We start from the raw sequence: 24,279 nt of genomic DNA, 5'->3' as shown, positions 1-24,279 counted from the left end.
ACGAAGAAATGAAAAATTGGGTCTCTGAATGGTCTGCCTTGAAACAAGAAAAGTTCTCTTGAGACGCTATCCACAAATTACCTAAAAGATGGGGAAATGGCCGAAACCGATTTGGCTCAGTGGATAGAGCGTCGGTCTGCGGACTGAAAGTTCCCAGGTTCGATTCTGGTCAAGGGCATGTACCTGGGTTGCGGGCACATCCCCAGTGGGAGATGTGCAGGAGACGGCTGATCGATGTTTCTCTCTCATGGATGTTTCTGACTCTCTATCTCTCTCCCTTCCTCTCTGTAAAAAAAATCAATAAAATATATATTAAAAAAAGATGGGAAATGTGTAACTAACAATGGACATTACTTTGAATAAAGCACTTTTGATGTTTCTCTTGATTACAAAATCTGGCATTATTAACGCATACACCTAGTACTTATTTTGGTGCCATGCAAATGGTGGTCCCAAAACGGGCCAAGATGTCTAGCCCCAATTGGGGAGTTGGAATTTCTGGTAAAATAAGGAAGGCATGTGAGAAAAACAAATTGTCTTAGTTACAGCTCAAAGGCTGAGAGAAATGCCTAGTTACTGGCTCCCCAGACAGGCCTTTAACGGTCACATGGGATGAAGGTAGGCCAGGGTTGGAGAGGAAAACACAGAAGGTGGTTCCAGTGTTGAGGAGAAAACTAATTTCCTTGCCCTTAACAGTCAGTGTTACCTGGGGCTTCAGGGTGGAGATGACAGTCCATGTCAGAGCCAGGTGGGAGGGCCCCAGGGCCCATCAGTCCTGCAGCTGGACCATCTGAGATGCTGGACAGCCTGTGGCGGCCTGCACCCCTTTGGACAGTCCACCTTCCAGTGGTTTCCTTTGCAGGTAGTACAGGGCTTAGGGCAGGGGTGGGCAAACTTTTTGACTCGAGGGCCACAATGGGTTCTTAAACTGGACCGGAGGGCCGGAACAAAAGCATGGATGGAGTGTTTGTGTGAACTAATATAAATTCAAAGTAAACATCATTACATAAAAGGGTACGGTCTTTTTTTTTTTTAGTTTTATTCATTTCAAACGGGCCGGATCGGGCCCGCGGGCCGTAGTTTGCCCACGGCTGGCTTAGGGGATGGCTCGCTGCTTCCTGGCAGGCAGTCTCTCTGGACATATCCTCGCTAGCCACAGTTGTAGCAAGTAACTGTGGGAGACTTGCGTCCCCCGAGTCCCTGATTTGTGACAACCTCTTGGAGCGCTACAACCAGGTCTGCAGTCTTCTCTTTGCCTTTGGCCTTCCTCTCCTCGGCCTCCTCTTAGTCCCAGTGGTAAAAGACTGAGGTGGTGATTTTTTGGAGGTTCTCTAAGGTATTATCAGGGCCTGTTGTCAGTGTCTGTAATTTCCTGCTAATGTCTGTGGACAACAAATTTGTCTTTAAAAATAAGTTGGCCCTCAAAAGTGTCTGGGGACATGGAAGTGTACTTCGTCAGTGCCTCCCTGAGTCTGTCCATAAAGGCCAAGGGATTCTCATCCTTCCTTTGATCTATAGTTGACAACTTAGAGTAGTTCAAGGGTTTGGAGCGGTACCTTCTTAACACTTGAATCACACAGGCATGAAAATGTTTTCTATTCCAATCTTCCAGCTCATCATCAAGCTATTTAGGTCTTTCCAGGGGACAGCCTGTTGGCCAGTGGGGTAATGGTCAGTCTGGTCACGGGAGGCCCCAGCAGTGTTTGCTAAGTATTCATCTCTAAACTGCTGAGCTGTCTCTGTGACTGACCGTTTCTCTGACCCTGACAGAGTCTGACTTAGGAGAAGCATTACGTCCTTCTATGACAAATCAAAGGTCTGTGTTAATTCCTAAAAAACATCTATGTACTTGTCAGGGTCATCTAAAAATTTCCCCAAATCCATCTTACTTTGTCTTAAGTCTTGTAGGAAAAGTGGTAACTGGACCCAAGTGGGTCCAAGCTCTCCCTGGGCCACCGCCTGAAGGAGGCAGAGAGTAGCTCATGGCCGGGGTGGCCGAGTCTCATTTGGTCTAGGCGGGACTGGTCCTCCCGGGGTTCCCGGATACAGAGGACAAGATAATTCAGATACACTTAATGGAGCACTAGGCTCTGCTCTCTCCCTAGGGGGTTCTGATGCTCTGGTACCGCTTTGGATTAGTGCTGCCAAAAGTGAGGGATCAATTCTACACTGCTGCTGCAATTTCTGATTGTCCCTTAAAGCAAAGAAGGCTGAACATATGGAACCTCAGACCACTTCCCTTCCCTCCTACAGGCAAGATGTAGTTGCAAGATGTATTATACTTCCTTCTGGGGTTAATGTCTCTCCATCTGCAAGCTTATATTGAGGCCACAGATGAGTACAAAAGAAGATCAGGAGCTTTTTCTTAAGGGTTTGTGGATTAAATGAATCCCAGTTCCTCAATATACAACCTGGGGGAGTGCTGACCTTGATGGTAGATGAGGAGCTCATCTGAAAAGACAGAAAGAACAAAGAGGTGACCAGTGCCATCTTGTTTGGGCCCTCACAAGACATCTCCTGTGTAGGGCAAGAGGAAGATTGGATATTTTTCTGTTGATTTTTAGAGATAGTGAAAGGTGGGGGTAAAGAGGGAGAATTGTCAATGTGAGAGAGACACATTGATTGGTTGCCTGCCATATGTGCACCAATTGATGCCAGGGATCAAACCTCCAACCCAGTTACATGCTCTTGACCAGGAATCGAACCTGTGACTCTTCAGTGCATGGCCCGGCGCTCTAACCACTTAGCAATAACAACCAGGTCTGTTCCTGGACTGTTAGAAAAATTATTATTAAAAAGATTTTGGAATTTATTGTGGTAACATTAGATAATGAAAATATATAGACTTCAAGTGTATAATTATATAATACTAGAGGCCCAGTGCACGAAATTCATGTACTGGGGGATGGGGTTCCCTCAGCCCAGCCTGCCCCTCTCACAGTCTGGGAGCCCTCAGTGTATGTTCTACTGACGGCCACAGTCTGGCAGCAGAGGCTCGGAGCAGGAGTCCTGCGGGGGTGTGTGTGTGTGTCTGCTGGGGCCTGCCCCCAGCTGCACCACATAGGCTCAGAGCAGTTGCCGTGTGTGTGTGTGTCCCCGCTGGGGGCCTGCCTCCAGCCACACTGTGGAGGCTTGGAGCAGGCACCCCTCTGTGTTGATCTCTCAGGCTCCTGGCCTCCACTGCATATTGTACTCTCCCATGAGCTGTGGCCAGGGTGGGGTGCTGCCTGCAGGCTGTGCTTTCCTGCTCTGGGATCGCCATAGCGACCCCGGAGCAGGCCCACCTGGGTGCTGCCTGCAGGCTGCACTTTCCTGCTCTGGGATCCCCACTTGACCCAGGAGCAGGCCTTGTTGGGTGCTGCCTACAGGCTGCACTTTCCTGCTCACCGATGGCTGGATCGCCACGGCGACCCGGGGGCAGGCCCTGCTGGTGCTGCCTATGGACGGCACTTTCCTGCTCTCTGATGGCCATGGGGTCCCAGCTGGAGGCGAGGCTTAGGTGGCACACAGGGGTCCCGGCTAGGGGCGGAGCTTAGGCAGTGCAGGGCTTAAGCAACACATGGGGGTCCCAGCTGGGGGCGGGGCTTAGGCAGCACACGGGGGTCCCGGCTGGGGGCGGGGCTTAGGCAGCACACGGGGTCCCGGCTGGGGGGCGGGGCTTAGGCAGCACACGGGGGTACCAGCTGGGGGCGGGGCTTAGGCAGCGTGATTGTGCCACCTAAGCCCCGCCACCCTGTCCCTCCCGCCCTGCCTGCAGTATGCAAATTAGCCGCCATCTTTGTTGGTGGCTAATTTGCATATCACACTGATTAGCCAATGGGAGGCGTAGCGAAGGTACGGTAAATTACCATCTTTGTCTATTATTAGATAGGGTGTTATCTGTATATTATATTGTATGATCACTGCCCAGGTCAAATCTTGCAATACCATTTATCCTCCTCTATACCCTCTCCTATCTCCTCCCATAGCAATCCTTTATCTCTGGTAATCACAATACTGTTGTCTGTGAGTATGAGTTTTGTTTTTGAAAAAAAACATTTCATTATTATTATTTTTTTTAGAGGTAGAAGATGGGAGAAAGAGAGAAACATTTCACAGTTGCCTTTCATATGCACTTGACTGGGAACAAACCCGCAACTTGGGCATGTGCCCTGACTGGGAATCTAACTGATAACCTTTTTGTGTCTAGGAAGATGCTCAATCATCTGAGCCACACCGGCCAGGACTATAAGTTTTTATGTTGTTTTTTTCCCTGCTTAATCTCTGTACATATTTCACCTAGCTCCTCAACCCTCCTCATGTCTGACAGCTTACAGTCTATTCTCTATAAATCTGTTTCTATTTGGTATGTTAGTTTATTTTGTTCATTAGATTCCACATATGAGTGAAATCATATGGTTGTTGTCTTTCTCTGACTGGCTTATTTTGCTTAGTATAATAATCTCCAGGTCTGTCCATGCTGTCTTAAAGGGTAAGAGTTCCTCCTTTTTTGCAGCTCTTGATTTCATTGATATTTTATATTACTATTTTAGACTCTTTTTTATTTCTGCTCTTATCTTTTTTATTTCTTCTTCTACTCATTTTGTGCTTTGTTTGTTTTTTTCCTAGTTCCTTGAAGTGTAAAGTTAGATTGTTCATTTGAGATTTTTCTTATTTCTTGAGGTAGGCCTGCAATGCTACGAATTTCCCTCTCAGGATTGCTTTCACGTTGTCCGATTGATTTTGGGTTATCTTTTTATTTTCATTAGTTTCAGCGTATCTTTAGATTTCTTTTTTATCTCGTTGTTCACCCATTCTTAGTTTAGTAACATGTTAGTTAGCCTCCATGCCTTTGTGAGTTTTCAGTTTTTCATTGTGATTGATTTCTAGTTTCATACTCTTATGGTCAGAAAAGATGACTGATATGATTTCAATATTCTTAAACTTACCGACACTTGTTTTGTGTCCTAACATGTGGTCTGTGCTAGAAAGGACATGTGTTCTTAGAAAAGAGTGTATGTTATTCTGCTTTGGGGTGTAATGCTCTGAAGATATCAATAAATCCATCTGATCTGTTGTGTCATTTAAAGCTGCCATTTCCTTGTTGATTTTCTGTCTGGAAGATCTCTCCATTGATGTCAGTGGGGGTGATAAAATCCCCTACTATAACTGTAATGTTGTCAATATCTTCTTTTATGTCCATCATGGTTGGCTTTACACATTTCGATGTTCCTATGTTGAGTGTATAAATGTTTATAAGGATTATATTCTCTTGTTGGATTCCTTTTATCATTATGTAATGTCCTCCTTTGTCTCTTACTATAGCCTTTGTTTAAAGTATTTTGTCAGCCCGGCCAGTGTGGCTCAGTTGGTTGAGCATTGTCCCATGCACCCGGAGGTTGCCTGTTTGATTGATGGTCAGGGCACAATCCTGAATTGCAGGTTCAATCACCAGTAGGGGGCATGCAGGAGGCAGCCAATTGATTTTTCTTTCTTATTCGTGTTGCTATTTCTCTGAAATCAATAAAACCATAATTAAAAAATAAAATCTATTTTTTCACATAATTATCACTATCCCAGATATTTTTCCCCTTTCCATTTGCATGAAATATCTTTTTCCACCCCTGTGCTTTTAGTCTGTGCATTTCTTTTGTTCTCAAGTGGGTCTCTTTTAGACACCATATATATGGGTTTTTTTCTTATCCTTTCAGCTATCCTATGCCTTTTGATTGAAGAATTTACACTATTTAAAGTGATTATTAATAGGTATGTATTTATTGCCATTTTATTTATTTAACTATGTTCCTTAGCTTCTTTTTTTTTTTTTTTTGCTTTTTGGCTTTTTTCTCATTTTCTTTATTGGCCCTTTAACCTTTCTTATAATGCTAGGTTGATCTTAACAAACTCATTTAGATTTCATTTGTCTGGGAAGGTCTTTAAGTCTTCTTCAATTTTAAATTACAGTTTTATTGGGTAAAGTAGTCTGTGTTTGAAAGTCCTTCCTTTTCAGCACTTAATATTTCATCCCACTCCCTTCTGGCCTGAAATGTTTCTATTCAGAAATGAGCTAAAAGTATTATGGGAGCTCCTTTTTAGGTATCTAATTTTCATTGTGTAGCTACTTTTCAGATTATTTCTTTGTCTTTAACCTTGCTATTTTAATTACGATGTATCTTGTGTGGGCCTCCTTGGGTTCATCTTGTTTGGGATTGTGTGTGCTTCCTGGTCTTGTGTGTCTTTTTCCTTCACCAAGTTAGAGAAGTTTGTCATTATTTCTTCTAATAGGTTCTCAATTCTTTGCTCTCTCTTCTCCTTTCTCTACCACCATGATGTGAATGTTGATACACTTCATTTTGTCCCTAAGATTCTTTAAACTATTTTCATTAAAAAAATTTGTTGTTGTTGCTCTGATTGGGTAGCTTTTCTACCTTGTTTTTCAAATCACTGATTCATTTGTCCACTTCATCCAATTTTATGTTTATTCCTTCCAGTGTATTCTTCATTTCTTATATTGTATTCTTCATTTCTGACTGGTTCTTTTTTATGGTTTCTTTGTCCTCTTTGCATGTTGTTGTCATTCCTACTAAGTTCCTTGAAGGTCTCGCTAAGTTCCTAGAACATCCTTATAACCATTTTTTTATACTCTATCCTGATAAATTGCTTACCTAAATTTCATTTAGTCTTTTCCTGGGGATTTCTCCTGTTCTTTCATTTGTGGCATGCTTCTTTGTCCCCATTTGGGCTGCATCTTTGTATTTGTTTCTATATTTTAGTCTTTGGAGGGTGGCCTTAGTAGGTGTCCTGTGGTACTAGTGGTGCAGTTCCCTTGATCACCTGATCTGAGTGCTACAGGAATATCCCTTGTGTGGGTTATGTGGGCTCTCCTGTTGCAAAAGAGTCTTGATTATTATTGGCTTATTCATGTGTGGTGTCAGCCCTGTGTCTGGCTGACTGTGAAGATCAACCTCAACCACAGTGTATGACCTGCTGTGCATGTACTGGTTACAGGAAGCAGAATTCACCTTAGAAGGGTCTGGTATCTGCAGAGATCTCCCCTTGGGTGTGTCACTTGTGAAGATAATTGGATCCTGGGCTGATGTCTGAAGCTGGCCACGGGGTGTTTTGGTTCTGGAGCCTCTTGGCAGGGACTGTGGTGAAGGCCAATGTCAGATGCTGCCTATGACTGGTTGTGGGCAATGTTTTTAGAGTTACAAACGATTTAGTTTGTGGCTGCCTTTGCTTAACCTGAATGTGCATGGAAAGGATTAGTTTCACAACAAGGCTAGCTTTTATCAGCATCGGGCCTGGGAGTAGGTCAGCAAAAGACCTAAGGCATTCTGAGATCCACCTCCACCTGCCTCTGCCTGCCTTACGTATAACAGCGTGTGTGTGTGTGTGTGTGTGTGTGTGTGTGTGTGTGTGTGTCTTAACAGTCTTCCAAGTTGGCTAGGAAATTAAGTTTGAATTCATTCTAAATCTCTACACTTTACCCCTCTCACATTTTGTTTTTGATGTTACATTTTACATCTTTATTTTGTGTATTACTAAACTGTTACAGTGCTAGTTATTTTTATGAATCTTCTCAGTTGAACTTCATATTAGCTTTATAATATACTATCTTCATAATATACTTTTATCAGATTTTTACTCTGTGTTCATGTTAGTGATTAGTGCCCTTTTCAGCTTAAAATTTGCATTTCTTGTAAGACCGGTTAGTTTTGATGACCTTTAGCTTTTGTTTGTTTGGAACCCTATCTCTCAGTTCTGAATGGTAACGTTGCCAGGTAGTGTTTTCTTGATTAGAAGGGTATTTTTCCTCTCAGGGCTTTGAATTTATCATGTCATTCCCTTCTGGCCTACAAAGATTTTGCTGAGAAATCTGCTAATCGTCTTATAGGAACTCCCTTACACTTAATATATTTTTTTTTCTCTTCCCGCTTTTAAGATTTTCCTAACGTCATCAACTTTAGACATTTTATATGTCCTTTTGGTCTGTTTGGGTTCATTTTTTTTCAAATTCCCTGACTTTATGGATCTGGTTGTGTGTTTGCTTCTCAAGTTTGGGGAAGTTTTCAGCCATTATTTCTTCAAATAACTTTTCTGACCCTTTCTCTTTTCTTCTATAGGGACCCCTATAATATGAATGTTATTTCACTTGTTATTTTCTTATAGGTCCCTTAAGTCATCTTCCATTTTTAATTTTTTTTCTTTTTGCTGCTCTTTTGTGATGAGGTCTACTGCTCTGTCTTTCTAGATCACTGATTTTCTTTTTCCTGCTTCTTCTAATCTGCTGTTGTACCCCCTACTGTATTTTTCAGTTTAGTATTTTATTCTTCAGCTCTATGACATCTGTTTGGTACTTATATTTTCTCTTTGTTGATGTTTGTGCTGTGTTCATAAATTTTTCTCCTGAGTTTGGTTAGCATCTTTATGATCATCACTTAAAAATCTAATCAAGTAAATTATTTACCTTTGTTTTATTATGTTTTCTTTCCTGGTGTTTTATTTGGAACACATTCCTTTGTTTCCTCGTTTGCTTAACTCTCTGTTTGTTTCTGTGTGTTAGGTGAAACAGCTGTCTGTCTGCCAGTCCTGAAGGGTGGCCACAGGCAGGAGATGAACCTTATTGCTTAGCCTTTCCCTGACACTCGGTTGCCTCTTGAACCTGGTGATTGTCTAAGCATTCTGGTTTATTCTTGGTTGGGGCTTGTTGAAGGGGTGCCGAGACCTGTGGTGTTGCAGAGAGTGGGATCTCAGTCAGCACCTGCTTTCAGGCTGATTGGTGTCTAGACCCTCAGGTAGCAGGTTTTACAGTATGCAAACGTACGCAGTCCTGTGGGACGGCAGTGACAAACCCTGCCGACTTCCGGACCCACGGGAGTTATGGGTTTTCTCCTTGGCAATAGATGCAAAAATTCAGGGCTCAGACAAGTGTTTGAGCTCTTTTTTTGGCAGGTCCTGGCAAGCTGTAGCTAGTCCAGGGGAGAGCGCAAAGATGGCTTCCCTTGGCCCATGTTCTGTGAGGAACCCTTCCTTAGCCCCGGGGTGAGTCATCCACCGAAAGCCTGCCACTCAGGTTGAAGCTGAGGATGAGTAAATAGGCCTTTTTCAAAGGAAGACTTGGGTGTTTCAGTCTGCTGTCTGTGTTGTGCCATGGAGGGGTCATAGTTTGCCAAGAACTGTCTCTAATTGTTTCAGATCCATGGGGCCCAGAAACACAATTCATCCTGGCCACACGAGCCAGGTGCCTGGGGAGTTCCCTTGTGTGGGCTACTTGGGGCCACTTAACTTTGTTGGGGCTATCGGAGTGGTGCAGGTGCCAGGCATGCCCATTGGCGTTAGCAGATTAGAGGCAGAGTGCAAAAATGGTGCCAACCAACACTATAAAGGTAGAGGGAGAATGCAAAAGTGCCTCTTGCCAGCGCCTTTTCTTCCCGGAGAGGAGAGAGCCCTAATTGTCTCCTACACGAGCCTCAACCAGGGCCTGGAATCGAGCCTGCAACTCATATGCCCTTGACTGGAATTGAACCCGGGACCCTTTAGTCTGCGGCTGATGCTCTATCCACTGAGCCAAACCAACTTGGGCCACACAAGCCCTTTAAGAGTAAATCTCTGTTACTTACATCCTATGGCTCTCCTGGACACAAACCCTGTTGTGTTTCAAAGCCAAGTGTTTTGGGGGCTCATATCTCCAAGGCAGAGTCCAAGGGTTGGGGTGCTTGATGTGGGGCATCAGGGAGAAGCTCTGTATTTGTGAGCTCTCTCCTGGCCGTGGTTCACTATGCCTGGGTGGCCTTTTTAGTGAGACCGAGTATTCTGCTTCTGCTACCGTTTTATTCTTGTCCTGAAGGAGCTGTTGAGCTAGTTTCCAGAGTAAATTGTTCCATATGTAGCTGTAGTTTGTCATGTTCCATGTGTAGCTGGGAGGAGGAGGTAAGTTCATATCTTCCTATGCAGACGTTTTGTGCTTTTTAAACTGGAAGGAGAAGCACAAGTGTGAATATAATCTTAAGGAATTTACCAGTAGCTTATGCTTCTTGGGCAGTCAGAATTACCTTTAAAATAGGTGCAAAGGTTAAGAATTTGCCTGTTGGCTCTGCCTTACTGGTTATTATAAAACTAGGGGCCCGATGCACGAAATTCATGCAAGAGCAGGCCTTCTTTTCCTTGGCTGCCGGCACTGGCTTCCCTCTGGCACCTAGGACGTGGGCTTCGCTTTGGCCGCCAGCAGGCACTGGGACCCAGGCTTCCCATAAGAACTTCCGGAATGATGTCCGGTCTAATTAGCATATTACCCTTTTATTATTATAGATACTTGGTTCTGTTCTTCAGGTTGGTGAGTAAGTCAGGTGACAGATGAGCCTGAGTTCATGTTTTGGTGATAAAGTCAAGCACGAGCCTGACTTAGTGGTGGAAATCATTGGAACTCGGTCTGGTTGTATTTTTCCTGGCTCTGTTTTAGGAATGCTCAAACCACCATGTCAACACTAGCCGGATAAGAATGTATCTGGAAATAATGTTGTCTTAGTGTGCTTGTCACTTTGAGTAAAGTAACCCCTAAGAAATACTTTTTAAAGGTCATGATTATATTTTTTTCAGGGAAAGAAATGGGACAGTGCTTTTCCAGAAGTACCAGTACATGGCTTATGCGGGCCTTTCCTCCTCCTTACTTTGACTACATGCCACTTTAAAAATTGCATCTTCATATTGTTACGTGGGGTTCGGGGCACAGAATCTCCCCCTTGTCTGTTCTTGCCCTACGAAGTTTGAAGAATAAACTCGCAGTCTAAAAGGCTTCTTTAGTAAAAAATGTGGAAGCTTATTGGAAGCATATACAAACTTTGCTTGGGCAACGGTCAGGGGATCCCCTGGGGAGGGGTCCCCCAAATGGGAAAAACCTGCTCACTCTCTCTTATGGGGGAAAAAAAAATCAATCCTTTTTGAGCCTCTTTGTTGCCAGGTTTATAAAGGCTGCAGCTCTTTGTCTCTTCACGACCCTTTCTCATTGGGCCCTTCCTTAGTGTATGACCCTTGTGCTTTTTAATTGGTCCTTCTTATGCAGAGTAGCAGTTTCAAAGCCCACAGCCCCTGTGTGCCCCCCTTCCTCTCCCCCTTATCTTGCACCATCCCTCTCTCCTCTGAATGTATGCTTCCCTTGTAACGTTTCTTCATCCTCTGCAAAAGCAAGATAAGCATTCTGGCATCTTGGTGCTATCTCCTTCCCAGCACTCATGCAGTCCTCTCCCAGGGACCACCCCCCCCCCTTCCCTAAAACTGCCTTTTTGTCTCTAAAATTTCTTTCAATATTGTTAAATGTTCTTTGAGTAGATAGCAAATAATGATACTTTAAACTCTAAGAAAAACTTCTTTCCTGGCTATCCCATTAAATTATAAGGTTGGAGTCTGAAATGGCATAAAGTAATTACTAAATAATTAATTTGGGGGATTAAGAAAATGTTTATTATTTAATTCACTAGAGGCCCAGTGCACAAAATTTGTGCACGGAGGGTGGGGGTCCCTCAGCCCAGCCTGCACCCTCTCCAATCCAGGATCCCTCTCGCAATCCAGAACCACTGGCTCCTAACCGCTCACCTGCCTGCTTGCCTGATGCCCCTAACTGCTTCCCTGCTGGCTTGATGGCCCTAACTGCTCTCCCCTCCTGGCCTGATCCCCCTAACTGCCTAACTGCTCTCCCCTCCTGGCCTGCTCCCTCTAGCTGCCTAACTGCTCTGCTCTGCCAGCCTGCTGAGAGCTCTCTGCCACAGCTCTGCCCCCATCCTGATTGGTTGTTATATGATGGCATCCAGGACAATTTGCATATTCCTCTATTATTAGTATAGATAATTCATTCTGTTGGTGGGATTTGGGATTGGGTCTGGAGTGGTGGACATGAGAAAACAAGGGGAATTGTGGCAGGTGTGAGGGTAGCACACAAGCATCGCTGAGGTCTACTTTCCTGTCCTACACTTGTGTGACTGAGGAAGTATTTGCAGTAACAGAAAGTGTCGCTTCCCAGCGAAGGCGGCTATCGGCTCCCCCGCCTCCCAGCATGATTCCTCTGGCTGCAGGTGGAGCTGGCCCTGGTCCACACAGCAGCGCACTCACTATGGTGGGGTGTGCTAAAGACAACCGCTCTCCTATTGTGGTGATCACTTCAGGGGGCATATAAATGTCCAACTACTATGTTGCACACCTGAAAGTAATATACTATTGTATGTCCAGTGTAATTGAAAAATAAATTAAGGAAGGAAAAAGATGGCCCCTGCCTGTCAGACAGAGCAGGAAGTGTTGAGATGCACAGAGCTAACCAGGGGGAGACTGAGTTTCTCACCATTCCCTCACACCTTCCCCCTGCCTGCCTCTGCTTTTGTAGTCTGCAAGGGGGACTTGACCTTTTGAGAATCTGGAAGCTCCTAATAGGAGAATGTCTAGATTATAAAGGAAAGACCTCCTGCTCCACCCTCCAACTTAATGGGTCTTTCAGTGAGGAACACTTGCTTCAAGGCCCTCTTTCCAAGACCTGTCATATTCTGTTCTCTTCCGTAACCACTGATGCATTCGGTATCCCTGCTGAGACGTGGAGGGCATGAAGACAGTGCCCCTGGCCCAGCAACTCTCCAAATAAGATAGTAACAACAAAGCCTGTTTCTTGGAATTTGTGTAAATAAATTTGTTAGGGTTTGGCTGGTGGTGAGGATTGTGAAAGAATTCACACTAAAAGAAGAGATGCAGAGAGGAAGTTTATTATACTTTGCACAAAGGGAAAGGCCCATGTATTGCTAATCAACACAGGGCAAGAAACAAGAGTGGCTTCCCCTTGTAATCCTTGACTGTTGCTAAGCAACAAGGAAGGGAGGAGGATTTTGGGTGAAGTTGAGTTTATCTGTCTGTCAGGAGACAGTCCAGGCAGATGTCTTACTCCCCCCTGAGCCTGTAAAACATGCTTAGAGCAAAAGTTATGACAAGTTCAAAAAGGGCTTGTTCGAAGGGGTGGGAGGAAGGGAACTTTCTACTAACTAGAGACTACTTGGTAGGAATTATTCCTGAGTTGTAAAAAGAGTGGGGGGCAGGGTATGCAAGAATGTAGCCTTGAAAGTAGCTGATCTTGTTTGCAGTTTGAACCGGAGCTAACAATCATGAGGTTTAATTACCAGGTGCTGCTCATAAATTGTGGAAGGCCACAGCAAACAAAGAGAAAGGCCTTTTTAAAGAAAGGTTATTTCAAATCTGTACTTAGCAACTCTCATTTGACATATATGATTTATGCTAACCTCCTGAAATATTAGTGTGGGTCAGGACCCATGGCCCCATTACCTGGGCCACGAGGCATTGAAAGATAAGAGGAGACCTAGTAGTTTCCTGTAGTAGGTTCAAAAGAGACTGTGAGAGACAAAGTCTGATGCCTAGTAGTTTGCCCACCGAGTGGGTGCTGAAATTGTGAACCTGCCCGGATCAGGAAAATCAGCTTTGCGGTCTTTTTTCACTCCCCTGAGGCTCGTCTCCTACATTGGGTCTACTTTGTGCAGCTGCTTTCCTCCTTCCAGGCGTTGATACAGCATGGTGACAGTGCTGCCACCTTCCTTCTTTAGTGTTTAGCTTTGGCTGCTGGTAGTCTACACATTCTTCAACTTTCCCTTCTAAGAATAGAATCTCAAGGCATACCCTTAACTTGATTCGAAACTAGGAGCAGATTAGCTATTTCTTGAATTCAAATTAGCTACTGATTGCTTGGTTCCTGCCCCACTACTTGGAGTAGCAAGAGAAGAACGAAAATAATAAGTTCTAAAATCTGGCCTTTGCTTTGGTAATAAGCAGAGAAAATACTCATGTGAGACGTCTGACTTTTTCTTCTTTAATCTCTTTGTATTATACAGCTTCACCCAGAAATACCCACCTGTAAAATTTTTATCCGAAAAGGATCGTAAAAGAATTTTGGTAAGTTTGCATATCTGATTAATATTTATAGTATTAAGGAATTTGTTTTCTAAATTGAGTTTTAATTCGCACACCATAAAATTCACCCTTATGGAATATACAATTCAGTGGTTTACCATTCACAAAGTGTATTCACAAAGCTATAAACAGCACCGTGTTATAATTCTAGAATATTTTCATCACACCAAAAAGAATTTACTTCATGCTCATTAGCAGTCATTTTCCATACTTCTTCCCACCCCCCCACCCCCCCACCCCTAACTCCTGGCAACCACTAAAATCACTTTCTGTTTTTATGGCTTTTCCTGATTTGGACATTTCATATGAACAAAATGATGGAATATGTGGTCTTTAGTATCTAATTTCTTAAACTTAGAATAATTTTTCCAGGGTTCATCCATGCTGTAGCCTGAATCAGTACTTCATTCCTGAACAATATTCCACTGTATGGATGTGCCACATTTTGTTTATCTATTTATTAGCTGATGGCATTTGGGGTTTCTACTTTGAATAATGCTTCTTTGAACATAATGTGTACAAGTATTGGTGAGGACATAGGTTTTCAGTTCTTTTCAGTATGTACCTTTTCAGTATGAGTGGAATTGCTGGGTGTATCACTTTTTGAGGAAATGTGAAACTTTTCCAGAGTAGTGGTTTTTAAAACCTTTTCTGGTTCACAGACCATTTTAAGGGGGGGTGGGGGGGGGGAGGCTAGGGAGAGAGACAGAGAGAGAGAGAGAAAGAGAAACCTCAATGTGAGAGAGATACATTAACTGGTTGCCGCCTGCATGTGCCCGGACCAGGGAGCTGGGAGCGAATCCAAACCCAGGTACATGTCCTTGACTGGGAATCGAGCTCCGAGACCCTTCAGTGGCGCTATGACCACTGAACAACACCAGCCAGGGCTCTTCAAGCATATTTGTGATGGTTGTTTTGAGGAACACAGGTAGTGTTTGTTGGCTGTGTGTCTTTCTGTACAGGTCACATATTCCTGTTTCTTTGCAGAGCGCATACTTTTGTATAAAATTGGACATTTTATGTAGTATATTGTAGCAAGTCTGGATACTGTTCTCCTCTCCCCGGGAGACTAGTTTTATTTTTGTTTGTTTAGTGACTTGGCTGGTCTGCTTTAGTGACATCTGTGTCCCCTGAATTGTGAAGCTCCGTGGATGCCCCTCAGAGAGCACAGACTTGGGCATGAACACACTCACCCTGGGATGACAGTGGTTCTAGCAGAGCTCTTGCTAGTGTTGACCATCTCGTTCCCTGATGTCGCTGTTAAGTCGTCTGCCTTGTGTGGTGTCACACCAATTGTTAGGCCCCAGTAATTGCCAGTTGAATGAACTGTTCTTTCAGTAATGCTTTGGGTTATAAACTGTTCCTCGTCTGGTCCATTAAATTCTTTGCAGAGGTGGATTTTGAGGCCAGTGTTTGAGGTTTGCTCTGACCGCTGGAGGGCTCTTAGATGTCTCTTCCTCTGGGTCTTCCTATTGAACTTGCTGGCTTGTGGTTTAGCTTGTCCTCATAGAGCTACCAGCCTCCTTTGTATTGCTTACCACCTCCATCTCCACTGTTTTGAGAGCACCCTTATGCTTGAACTTCCGTACACTTTCTTTCACGTAAAGTTGATTTGGGGGGCAGCTTTGTAGCTCTGTATGTGTGTGACTGCCCCTGCCCTTGGGGAGACCTCAGCCACTGCTCTGGAGCTGGGAGGGAATAGCACTGCTCTTTAAAGGCCAGGAGCTGGGCAGGTGCAGAGGCCCCATCTTCTCGCCTCTTTGCTCATAGGAATCTCCACCTGTGAGCAAACAGGGACAAGGCGACCAGTCTCATTGGTCACAGCCTGTTGTGCCTGGGGTGGAGCTGCTGCCCTGTGGGTGGAGGGAGGGAGCTCTTCACCACCTGGCTCGCTTGCCAGGAATTTAGCCTCTGTCGCTCACAGCTGGAGGAGATGAGAGGTGCTGGTGGCTGCCTTCCTGGTGAGATTCCATCTTTTGACTGGGAGCTCCATTTTTTTTTTTTTTGGCCACAGCCACCACTCTCCCACTGTGAACTATGAGTATGGAAGGTTGAAGCGGGGAGCGAGCCATGGCATAAGTGTTACAGACTCTTACTGAATTTGAATACATTTTCTTGCATCAATGTTTCTTCATTGATTGTATACTCTTGTGATAATTTCTAGAGACTTTAAATGGTTGTTGTTTTTTTCAAATCCTTATCCGAGGATATGTTTATTGACTTTTTTAGAGAAAGGAAGGGGGAGAGAGAGAAAAATCAATGTGAGAGAGAAACATTGATTGGTTGGTCACCTCTCTTATGTGCCCCAACCAGAGAATAAACCCAAAACTAGGTAAGTGCCTTGACTGGGACTTGAACCCACGACCTTTTAGTGCATGGGACAGTGCTCCAACCAAATGAGCCACCTGACCAGGGCTAATGGTTGTTCGTTTTTCAATTAATTTTCACCAGTTATGGTTGTTTTGTGGGGGAACAGGTCTATAGAGCACCTCACACTACCATTCTGAAAAAATGTCTTATCTGTGACCTTAATATAAAGGGTTAGTACACAAGGTTGTTTCTTATTTTTCCACCCATCATCTAGGTCAGTGATGGCGAACCTTTTGAGCTCGGTGTGTCAGCATTTTGAAAAACCCTAACTTAACTCTGGTGCCATGTCACATATAGAAATTTCTTTATATTTGCAACCATAGTAAAACAAAGACTTCTATTTTTGATATTTATTTTATATATTTAAATGCCATTTAACAAAGAAAAATCAACCAGAAAAATGAGTTTGCATGTCACCTCTGACACGCGTGTCATAGGTTCGCCATCACTGCTCTAGGTTGTAGGAGTATGTACCCCAAACACCAAAGTCACACACCTGAATTAATATTAATTCTGTTTCCCCCACATAAATAGTTACAGAAGGTCTTTTGCCTTTAGATGGCTTACATAAATCTCACCCTGAGCAGATCTAAAGTCTATTTACTTGTACACCCATCATCACATCAAAAATGTTTATGCATTTAAGTTCAAATTGAGGACTATATCAGCATCTTCAGCTGCAGAGGAAAGATAATTCTATTCTTTTTGTGTCACTGTGATCAGAAAGTATGGTGCTCTGCACTAATTTATGATCCTGCACAGTCTTCAAAGGTTATTATTACTGTTTCCATGTGGGATGCTCTGCCTGGCAATGCTGAGTATTACTGGATTTATTTCACTCTACGCATAACCACAATAAGTGGACTCAGTATTTTCATTCATCTGCCACCTCATAGGTTAAGTCACTTTGGTGCCCGAGTCTGGCATACTGTTGTGAGATTTAAAAGCCTTGTCAATAATTGTTGAAGCCACAGAACAAAGACAGGGTTTTGTTGGAGAAGTTTTTGCTGGTTTACCAAGCAGCATGACTTTGAATGCTGACCTTGAACTAGATCACTTTAGTTGCCAGTTAATTCCCGAAAGAGCAAGAACTACAAGCACATATAGATGAGCTCATGAACTGCAGAGCCATGCCAAGCTGTGTAAGAGGTCTATATCTCTTCTTCCCACTGTCTCCTGGCTATTAGATTAGCTCCTTGTTATTCAAGGGTACGCCTGGGCTTGGTGATCAGTCTTCCTGAGTGAGCTTCCTCAGAGGTATGCTTCTGCCAGCTTTGTTTCTATTTTAAATGCTTGCTTAATGGGCTGAACTTCATTAGGAAAGCCATTATAACCATCCAGCTATGTCACATAAATCTTTTAGTATTTTAGATAGAAAGGCATTGTTCAAGAAAAACAGTTCAAGTCCTTTTTAAACAACACTAAGGTGCTTCCAGCAGTTTTATGTTCTTCCTAAAACTAGGGAAGCGTTGGAGGTGATCGTGTATAATTTAATACACGATCTGCATTTCTGAGGTAGAGTTAGCATGGCACAGAACATCTTATTTAACAAACAGTTGCACCTAGATATAGTTACAGTAGAAGTTGTTACATTTCCTTTAAAAAGGTGTAATTTTTCTCACTTAAAAACTGGAAAACATGAGAAATACAATCAAATAAAGGTAAAGTAAAATGAATTCTCACCTAGTGGTGAATCAATTTGAAGTTTAGTTATTTTTTCAGAAAATTCTCTGTAAAAATCTATACAGCACACTATAGGAGTGCTAAAGCTAAAACACAAACTGGACAGCTGAACAGGTAGTGGGGAGAACATGGAATTAAGACTGTGGGCTTATATATCACTAGAGGCCCGGTGCACGAAATTTGTGCATGGGGCAGGGGGCAGGGGGTGTCCCTCGGCCCAGCCTATAGCCTCGCAATCTAGGACCGCTGGCACCTAACTGCTTGCCTGCCTGATCATCTCTAACCACTCTGCCTGCCTGCCTCATCACCCCTAACCACTCGCCTGCCTGCCTGATAACCTCTAACCACTTGCCTGCCTGCCTGATAGCTCCTAACTGCTTGCCTGCCTGCCTGATCTTCTCTAACCACCTCTGCCTTGGCCCCCGCTGTGGCAGCTTCGTCCGGAAGGTCGTTTAGCTGTCTGGTCTAATTAGCGTATTACACTTTTATTATTATAGATTATTAGTGATCGTGGATCTTGGTCAAAACCTCAGTTCCTCCGGATCCACCTCTAAACAGAGGGACTTAGAAAATGGTGCTCTCAGTAAAGAATGAGTATAGCTGATGGAAAGCTGTTGGAGTACCAGGATTTTCCAACCCTTCATACTCTAACCCATATTTGTGTTTCCATCAGAGCACATGTCAGTACCTAATCAGTGGTTGACACACGGTTCTTCTTAAGGCAGGCAGTACCCCTCCTGCTCTACCTTTCCCACCCAGAACAGCCAGTTCTTATCTGTGATAAACCCTGGACATGTGTCATATTTTATTTGAACAGGACTTCATGGCAAATTAACTGTTCTAAAAGTATAGATCTAGGTCTTTTTGTACTTTTTATTTTAGGTAAAAATAATTTCTTTTCCCTTACTGTAAATTTTTTCACTTTGGAAGAAGGGCATGAGATGGATGCAAGTTTTGATGGAGAGAAGGAGGAGTGGGAAAGTAGGACAGAGAACAGTCCCATCATAGGTCTGTTTTCAAGTTTATTTTTTTGGCTGCCACCTCCCAGGAAGGAAATATGCTGTGTCTAGCCCTTCAGTTACACCACTTCATTTGAATAAAGTCTTTTTATTAGTTAAAAAAATTTTAAATGTAACTTTTCCATTGTTACGGTGTAAGTTTTAGAACACTTGTTGCTGCTCTCCCATCCCCTACAGGTCCTCACAGGCACACTCTCTGTTTGCCTTCCTGCTCAGACAGTACCGGCCAGTGGAACTTGTGCCTTTAGAGCTTTGGTCTGCAAACAGCATCTATTGTTAAAAAAAAAGAAGTAATTCTAAAACTTGGCAGGAGTCGTGTTAGAACTATATAAATGATGGTCAGCATCCCATTCATTATAAAACAAGAACCTTTTTTTGTGTTTTTTTAAATCAGGATATATTTGGCATACAACATTGTGTAAATTAAAGGTGTAAAATATATTGACTTCACACATTTATATTGCGTTATGGCTGCCATTGTAGCATTAACTTAGACCTCTATCTTGTCACACAGTTGTCATTTCTTCTAGTGTTGGGAACAAATTAAGATATGATCTCTTGCTAGCTTAGTGTTTATATGACAGTTCTGTTGTTTATAATCCTAGGACTTACTTACCTAATAGTTGCAAGTTTGTAACCTAAACTCACCTGCCTGCCTGATCACCTCTGACCACTCTGCCTGCCTGCCTAATAGCCCCTAACTGCCTGCCTGCCTGCCTGATCTTCCCTAACCACCTCTGCCTTGGCCCCCGCTGCGGCAGCTTTGTCTGGAAGGTCGTTTAGCTGTCTGGTCTAATTAGCATATTACACTTTTATTATTATAGATTATTAGTGATCGTGGATCTTGGCCAAAACCTCAGTTCCAAAACCTCAATTTGTAATTGTCCAAACTTACAACCTAAACCACTAAACCTGCCCTAACCGGTTTGACTCAGTGGATAGAGCGTCAGCCTGCGGACTAAAGGGTCCCAGGTTCGATTCCGGTCAAGGGCATGTACCTTGGTTGCGGGCACATCCCCAGTGGGGAGTGTGCAGGAGGCAGCTGAATCGATGTTTCTCATTGATGTTTCTAACTCTCTAACCCTCTCCCTTCCTCTCTGTCAAAAAATCAATAAAATATATTAAAAAAATAAATAAATAATAAACCACTAAACCACATCTCCTGTCCTCCCCTCCCTGGTAGCCACCACTGTGCTTTGACCTTTACGTTCCAAGCAGAGTGAAAGCAGTGTTGGTCTTCTCTGCCTGGCTCACTCAGCAGGACGCCCTCCAGGTGCGCCCATGGCTCCACAGGGCCAGGACTTCCTTTCCCTTGGGCTGGATATCCTACTGCACATACACACCACGGGCATCTTTGTGTGTTCCCCCAGGCACTGAAACTTAGGTCTACATCTAGGCTGTCTGGAATAATGTTTCAAGAACCTTTTAAGAATGTAAAATTTTCTGTCAAAGATGACATTTTGAAGCTTGTAATTACTACTTTTCTGAATTATTTGCTGGGTGGTAGTTGCAGTTTTCACTGTTTGGGAGCTGACCGGTGGTGTGACCTCTTGCCCTGGAGTGAGCAGTAAGGATGCTGCTGTAAAGCCTTTGCCACCCTCCTTTCTCCCCTGGTCCTGAGGACATCTCAGTTGTGGCTGCCCCAGAAATATGTCTTCTTGAAGTTAATTGTCCCCATTCTCTTGTGCTTTCTCTGGGATGTCCCACACGCTATAGATAACTGGAGGAGCGGGCTTCGTGGGCTCCCATCTCACCGACAAGCTCATGATGGACGGCCATGAAGTGACTGTGGTGGACAACTTCTTCACTGGCAGGAAGAGAAACGTGGAGCACTGGATCGGCCACGAGAACTTCGAGCTGATCAACCACGATGTGGTGGAGCCCCTCTACATTGAAGGTGAGTGCCACCGTGCCCTGTTGTCATCAGAGCCTTGCGGGTGCGCTGTCCGACTCCGCCCCGTCCAGTTTGTGTTGCATTTTGTGCTTGATTGGTCGTCCCGTGCACAAGACACCAGTCTAGTTCCTGTGATAAAGAATGGTATGACAGAGCAAGTGTCTGACTTCACTTTTACATAGTCCCCCTGGTTTTGAACTTCATGGCCTATAGAAATGGGGTTTGTGTCGTACACGTCTGTCCCTATTGTCTAACAGGTCTGATGCCTACCCACCCATGAGAACTTACTTCTAGCTTTCTATGGGAAGGTAGATGACCTAGAATGCTGAATTCATAATGAAATTTCACATATAAAAGTCTAAAGCTGACTGATAATTTGGACACTTCTAGGAATTATGGTGTGGGAGTTACAGTGGGTTGGATGGTGACCTCCCCAAAAGATATATTCACATTTCTTATTTTTTTTATCCTCACCCAAGGATATGTTCTTATAGATTTTTAGAGACAGAGGAAGGGAGGTGAAAGAGAGAAAAACATAGATATGAGAAGAAACATCGATTGGTTGCTTCCAGCACTTCCCCTGACCAGGAGTCAAATCTGTATACCTTTTTGGTGAAAGTAGGTTAATAATAATAATAGTAAATAAATAAGACAATACAAAATAATAATACAAGAATATTTTTTTTTTCATACTCACAATTGTAAACCTACTTTTGTCCACCCCTGAATGTGGAAAAAGAATCGTGCTATGGCCTGCCCGAAGTTCCAGGGCTGTTAAGCAACTGAGCCAGAATCCAGCCTTGGATTGACTCCAAAGCTTGTAAGGATATGCTCCTTCTCCTGCATGCATAGTGTAGCCTTCTGCTTTTCCCATATCAAATCTCAAGCATTTTCCCATGTTGGTAGAAAGTATCTTGAGCCATTTTAATTGCTCAACAGAGTTATTATATGGCTATACCATGGTTTATTTGTAATTGTATCCTTATCTTAATTTCTCCAGGGTTTTATAAATATGTGTCTGAATTTTATTTCCTCAATAAAGAATCTATATATGAACTGTGCCAAATACTAATGTCTTTTTTGTCATTTGGTAGTGTCCATTTCACTAATACATTAGTAATAGTGAGCATTATCTTAAAAAAAATATTAACAAAAATAATTTGATAGAAAAATCCATGGCTTGATGTACATTTTTTTTAGTTACTAAAAAGATTAGAGCCGAACCGGTTTGGCTCAGTGGATAGAGCGTCGGCCTGAGGACTGAAAGGTCCCAGGTTCGATTCCGGTCAAGGGCATGTACCTGGGTTGCGGGCACATCCCCAGTAGGAGATGTGCAGGAGGCAGCTGATCGATGTTTCTCTCTCATCGATGTTTCTAACTCTCTATCTCTCTCCCTTCCTCTCTGTAAAAAATCAATAAAATATGTTTTAAAAAAAAAAGATTAGACTTTCTTACATGTTAATTCATACAAGAAATCTAAATCTCTTTTGCCTTTTTTAAAAATTTTGCTTTTAGTTTGACACTGTCTTGCACTAGAGATTGAGGGGCATAGCAGATCTACCTAAAACACAGTCACAAACCCAAACAGGCACCCAAAATGAAAGAACAAAAGAATTCTCCGGAAGAAGGGATAAACAAGATGGAGATAAGAAATTTATATTATATAGAGTCAGAATAATAATGGTAAAGATGCTCAACAGCATGAGAGAATATATAGTAACTATGAAAACAAATATAGAATGACATAGCACAAATAAAGAACATATTGGAAGGAATACACAACAGATTAGGAGAAGATGAGGATTGGATCAGTGAATTGGAAGACAGGGTAGAAAAAAAATCACTCAAATCAGAGAACCAAAAAAAAAAAAAACCACCACAAAAAAACACAGGACCACTTAAGGGAGCCATGGGACAACATGGAACGTAACAGTAGACAAATAGCAGGTGTTCCAGAAGAGGCAGAAAGGGAGGAAGGGATAGAGAATGTCTTTGAAGACATAATGGCAGAAAACTTCCCTAACCTGGTGAAGGAAAGAGTCACACAAGTTCAGGAGGTGGAGAGAGTCCTAAGCAAGAAGAACCCAAACAGGCCCACACCCAGACATATCACAATTAAAATGCCAAACATTAAAGACAAAGAGAGAATCTTAAAGGCAACAAGAGAAAAACAAACTATTACCTGCAAAGGAGCTCTCATAAATCTGTCATCTGATTTGTCATCAGAAATTCTACAGGCAGAAGGGAATGGCATGAAGCACTAATCCAGCAAGCTATCAATCAAAGTAGACGTTGAAATAAAGAGCTTCCCATACAAAAAGAAAATGGCTAAAGGAGTTCATCACCACCAAGCAAGCATTACAAGAAATGCTGAAGAGACTGCTGTAATAAGAAGGAGAGAGAGAAACCTAGCCATACAGAATTAAAATGGCAATAAATAAGTACTATCAATAATAACCTTAAATGTATATAGATTGAATGCTCTAAGAAAAAGGCATAGGGTAGCTGAATGGTTATGAAAACATGACCCAACTATATGCTATCTACAAGAGACCCACCTCAGAACAAAAGACACACACAGGATGAGAGTGAAGGGTTATGAAAACAAATTTTCCATGCAGATGGAAAAGAAAAAAGCTGGAGTAGCAATACTCATATTCAACAAAATAGACTTCAAAATGAAGGCCATCACAAGAGACAGCATAGGTCACTACATAATACTAAAGGGATCGATCCAATAAGAGGATATAATTCTGGTAAACATATATGCACCCAATATAGGAGCCCCTAAACCTCAGGACAATTTGTGTTAATAAAAAGAATGGGATCTTGAGACAAGGAGATCTTAGTTTCTTTAGCTAGGCAGCTCTGACCCCCAAATGCCTTTCAAAATTATGCTTCGTCTCTGGACTCTTATGCACAGCCCCTTCTCCAGATTGCTGGACCCTTCTAGATGCTGGAACAAGAACCCTGGCAGACTTTAACACCCCACTGACTTCACTGGATCTTCCAAACAAAATATTAACAAGGAAACAGTGACTCTAAAGGACATACTGGACCAGATGGATTTAATTGGCATTCATAGAACACTTCACTCGAAAGCTGCAGAATATACACTCTTAAGTGCACATGGGTCATTCACAAAAATAGACCTCATGTTAGGATACAAAACAAGTCTCTACAAGTTCAAGAAGATTGAAATCATGTCAAGCATCTTCTTAGATCACAGTGGAATGAAATTAGAAATCAACTATAGTAAAAACACCCCAAAACATTCAACTACATGGAGGCTAAATAGCATGTTATTAAACAACTAGAGGCCCGTTGCAGGAAGATTGTACACTCGGGGTGGGGGTGGAATCTCTTAGCCCAGCCTGCACA

At 43.0% G+C, this 24,279-nt stretch overlaps 1 protein-coding gene across 10 annotated transcripts in view; it reads left to right on the top strand.

Annotated features, from left to right (window-relative positions):
- Positions 1–24,279, top strand: part of UXS1 (UDP-glucuronate decarboxylase 1) — an 88,388-nt gene that overhangs the window by 33,375 nt on the left and 30,734 nt on the right. For all 10 annotated transcript variants that reach the window (XM_006759522.2, XM_015561186.1, XM_015561185.1 and 7 more), the window contains 2 exons: positions 13,854–13,914; positions 20,721–20,901. In XM_006759522.2, coding sequence (XP_006759585.1) covers positions 13,854–13,914; positions 20,721–20,901 — 242 coding nt within the window. The remainder of the gene's footprint in view (positions 1–13,853; positions 13,915–20,720; positions 20,902–24,279) is intronic.

This window comes from Myotis davidii, unplaced genomic scaffold, assembly GCF_000327345.1.
Source record: "Myotis davidii unplaced genomic scaffold, ASM32734v1 scaffold614, whole genome shotgun sequence".
Classification (NCBI taxonomy): Eukaryota; Metazoa; Chordata; class Mammalia; order Chiroptera; family Vespertilionidae; genus Myotis; species Myotis davidii.
This window is presented reverse-complemented; position numbering and strand designations above follow the sequence as displayed.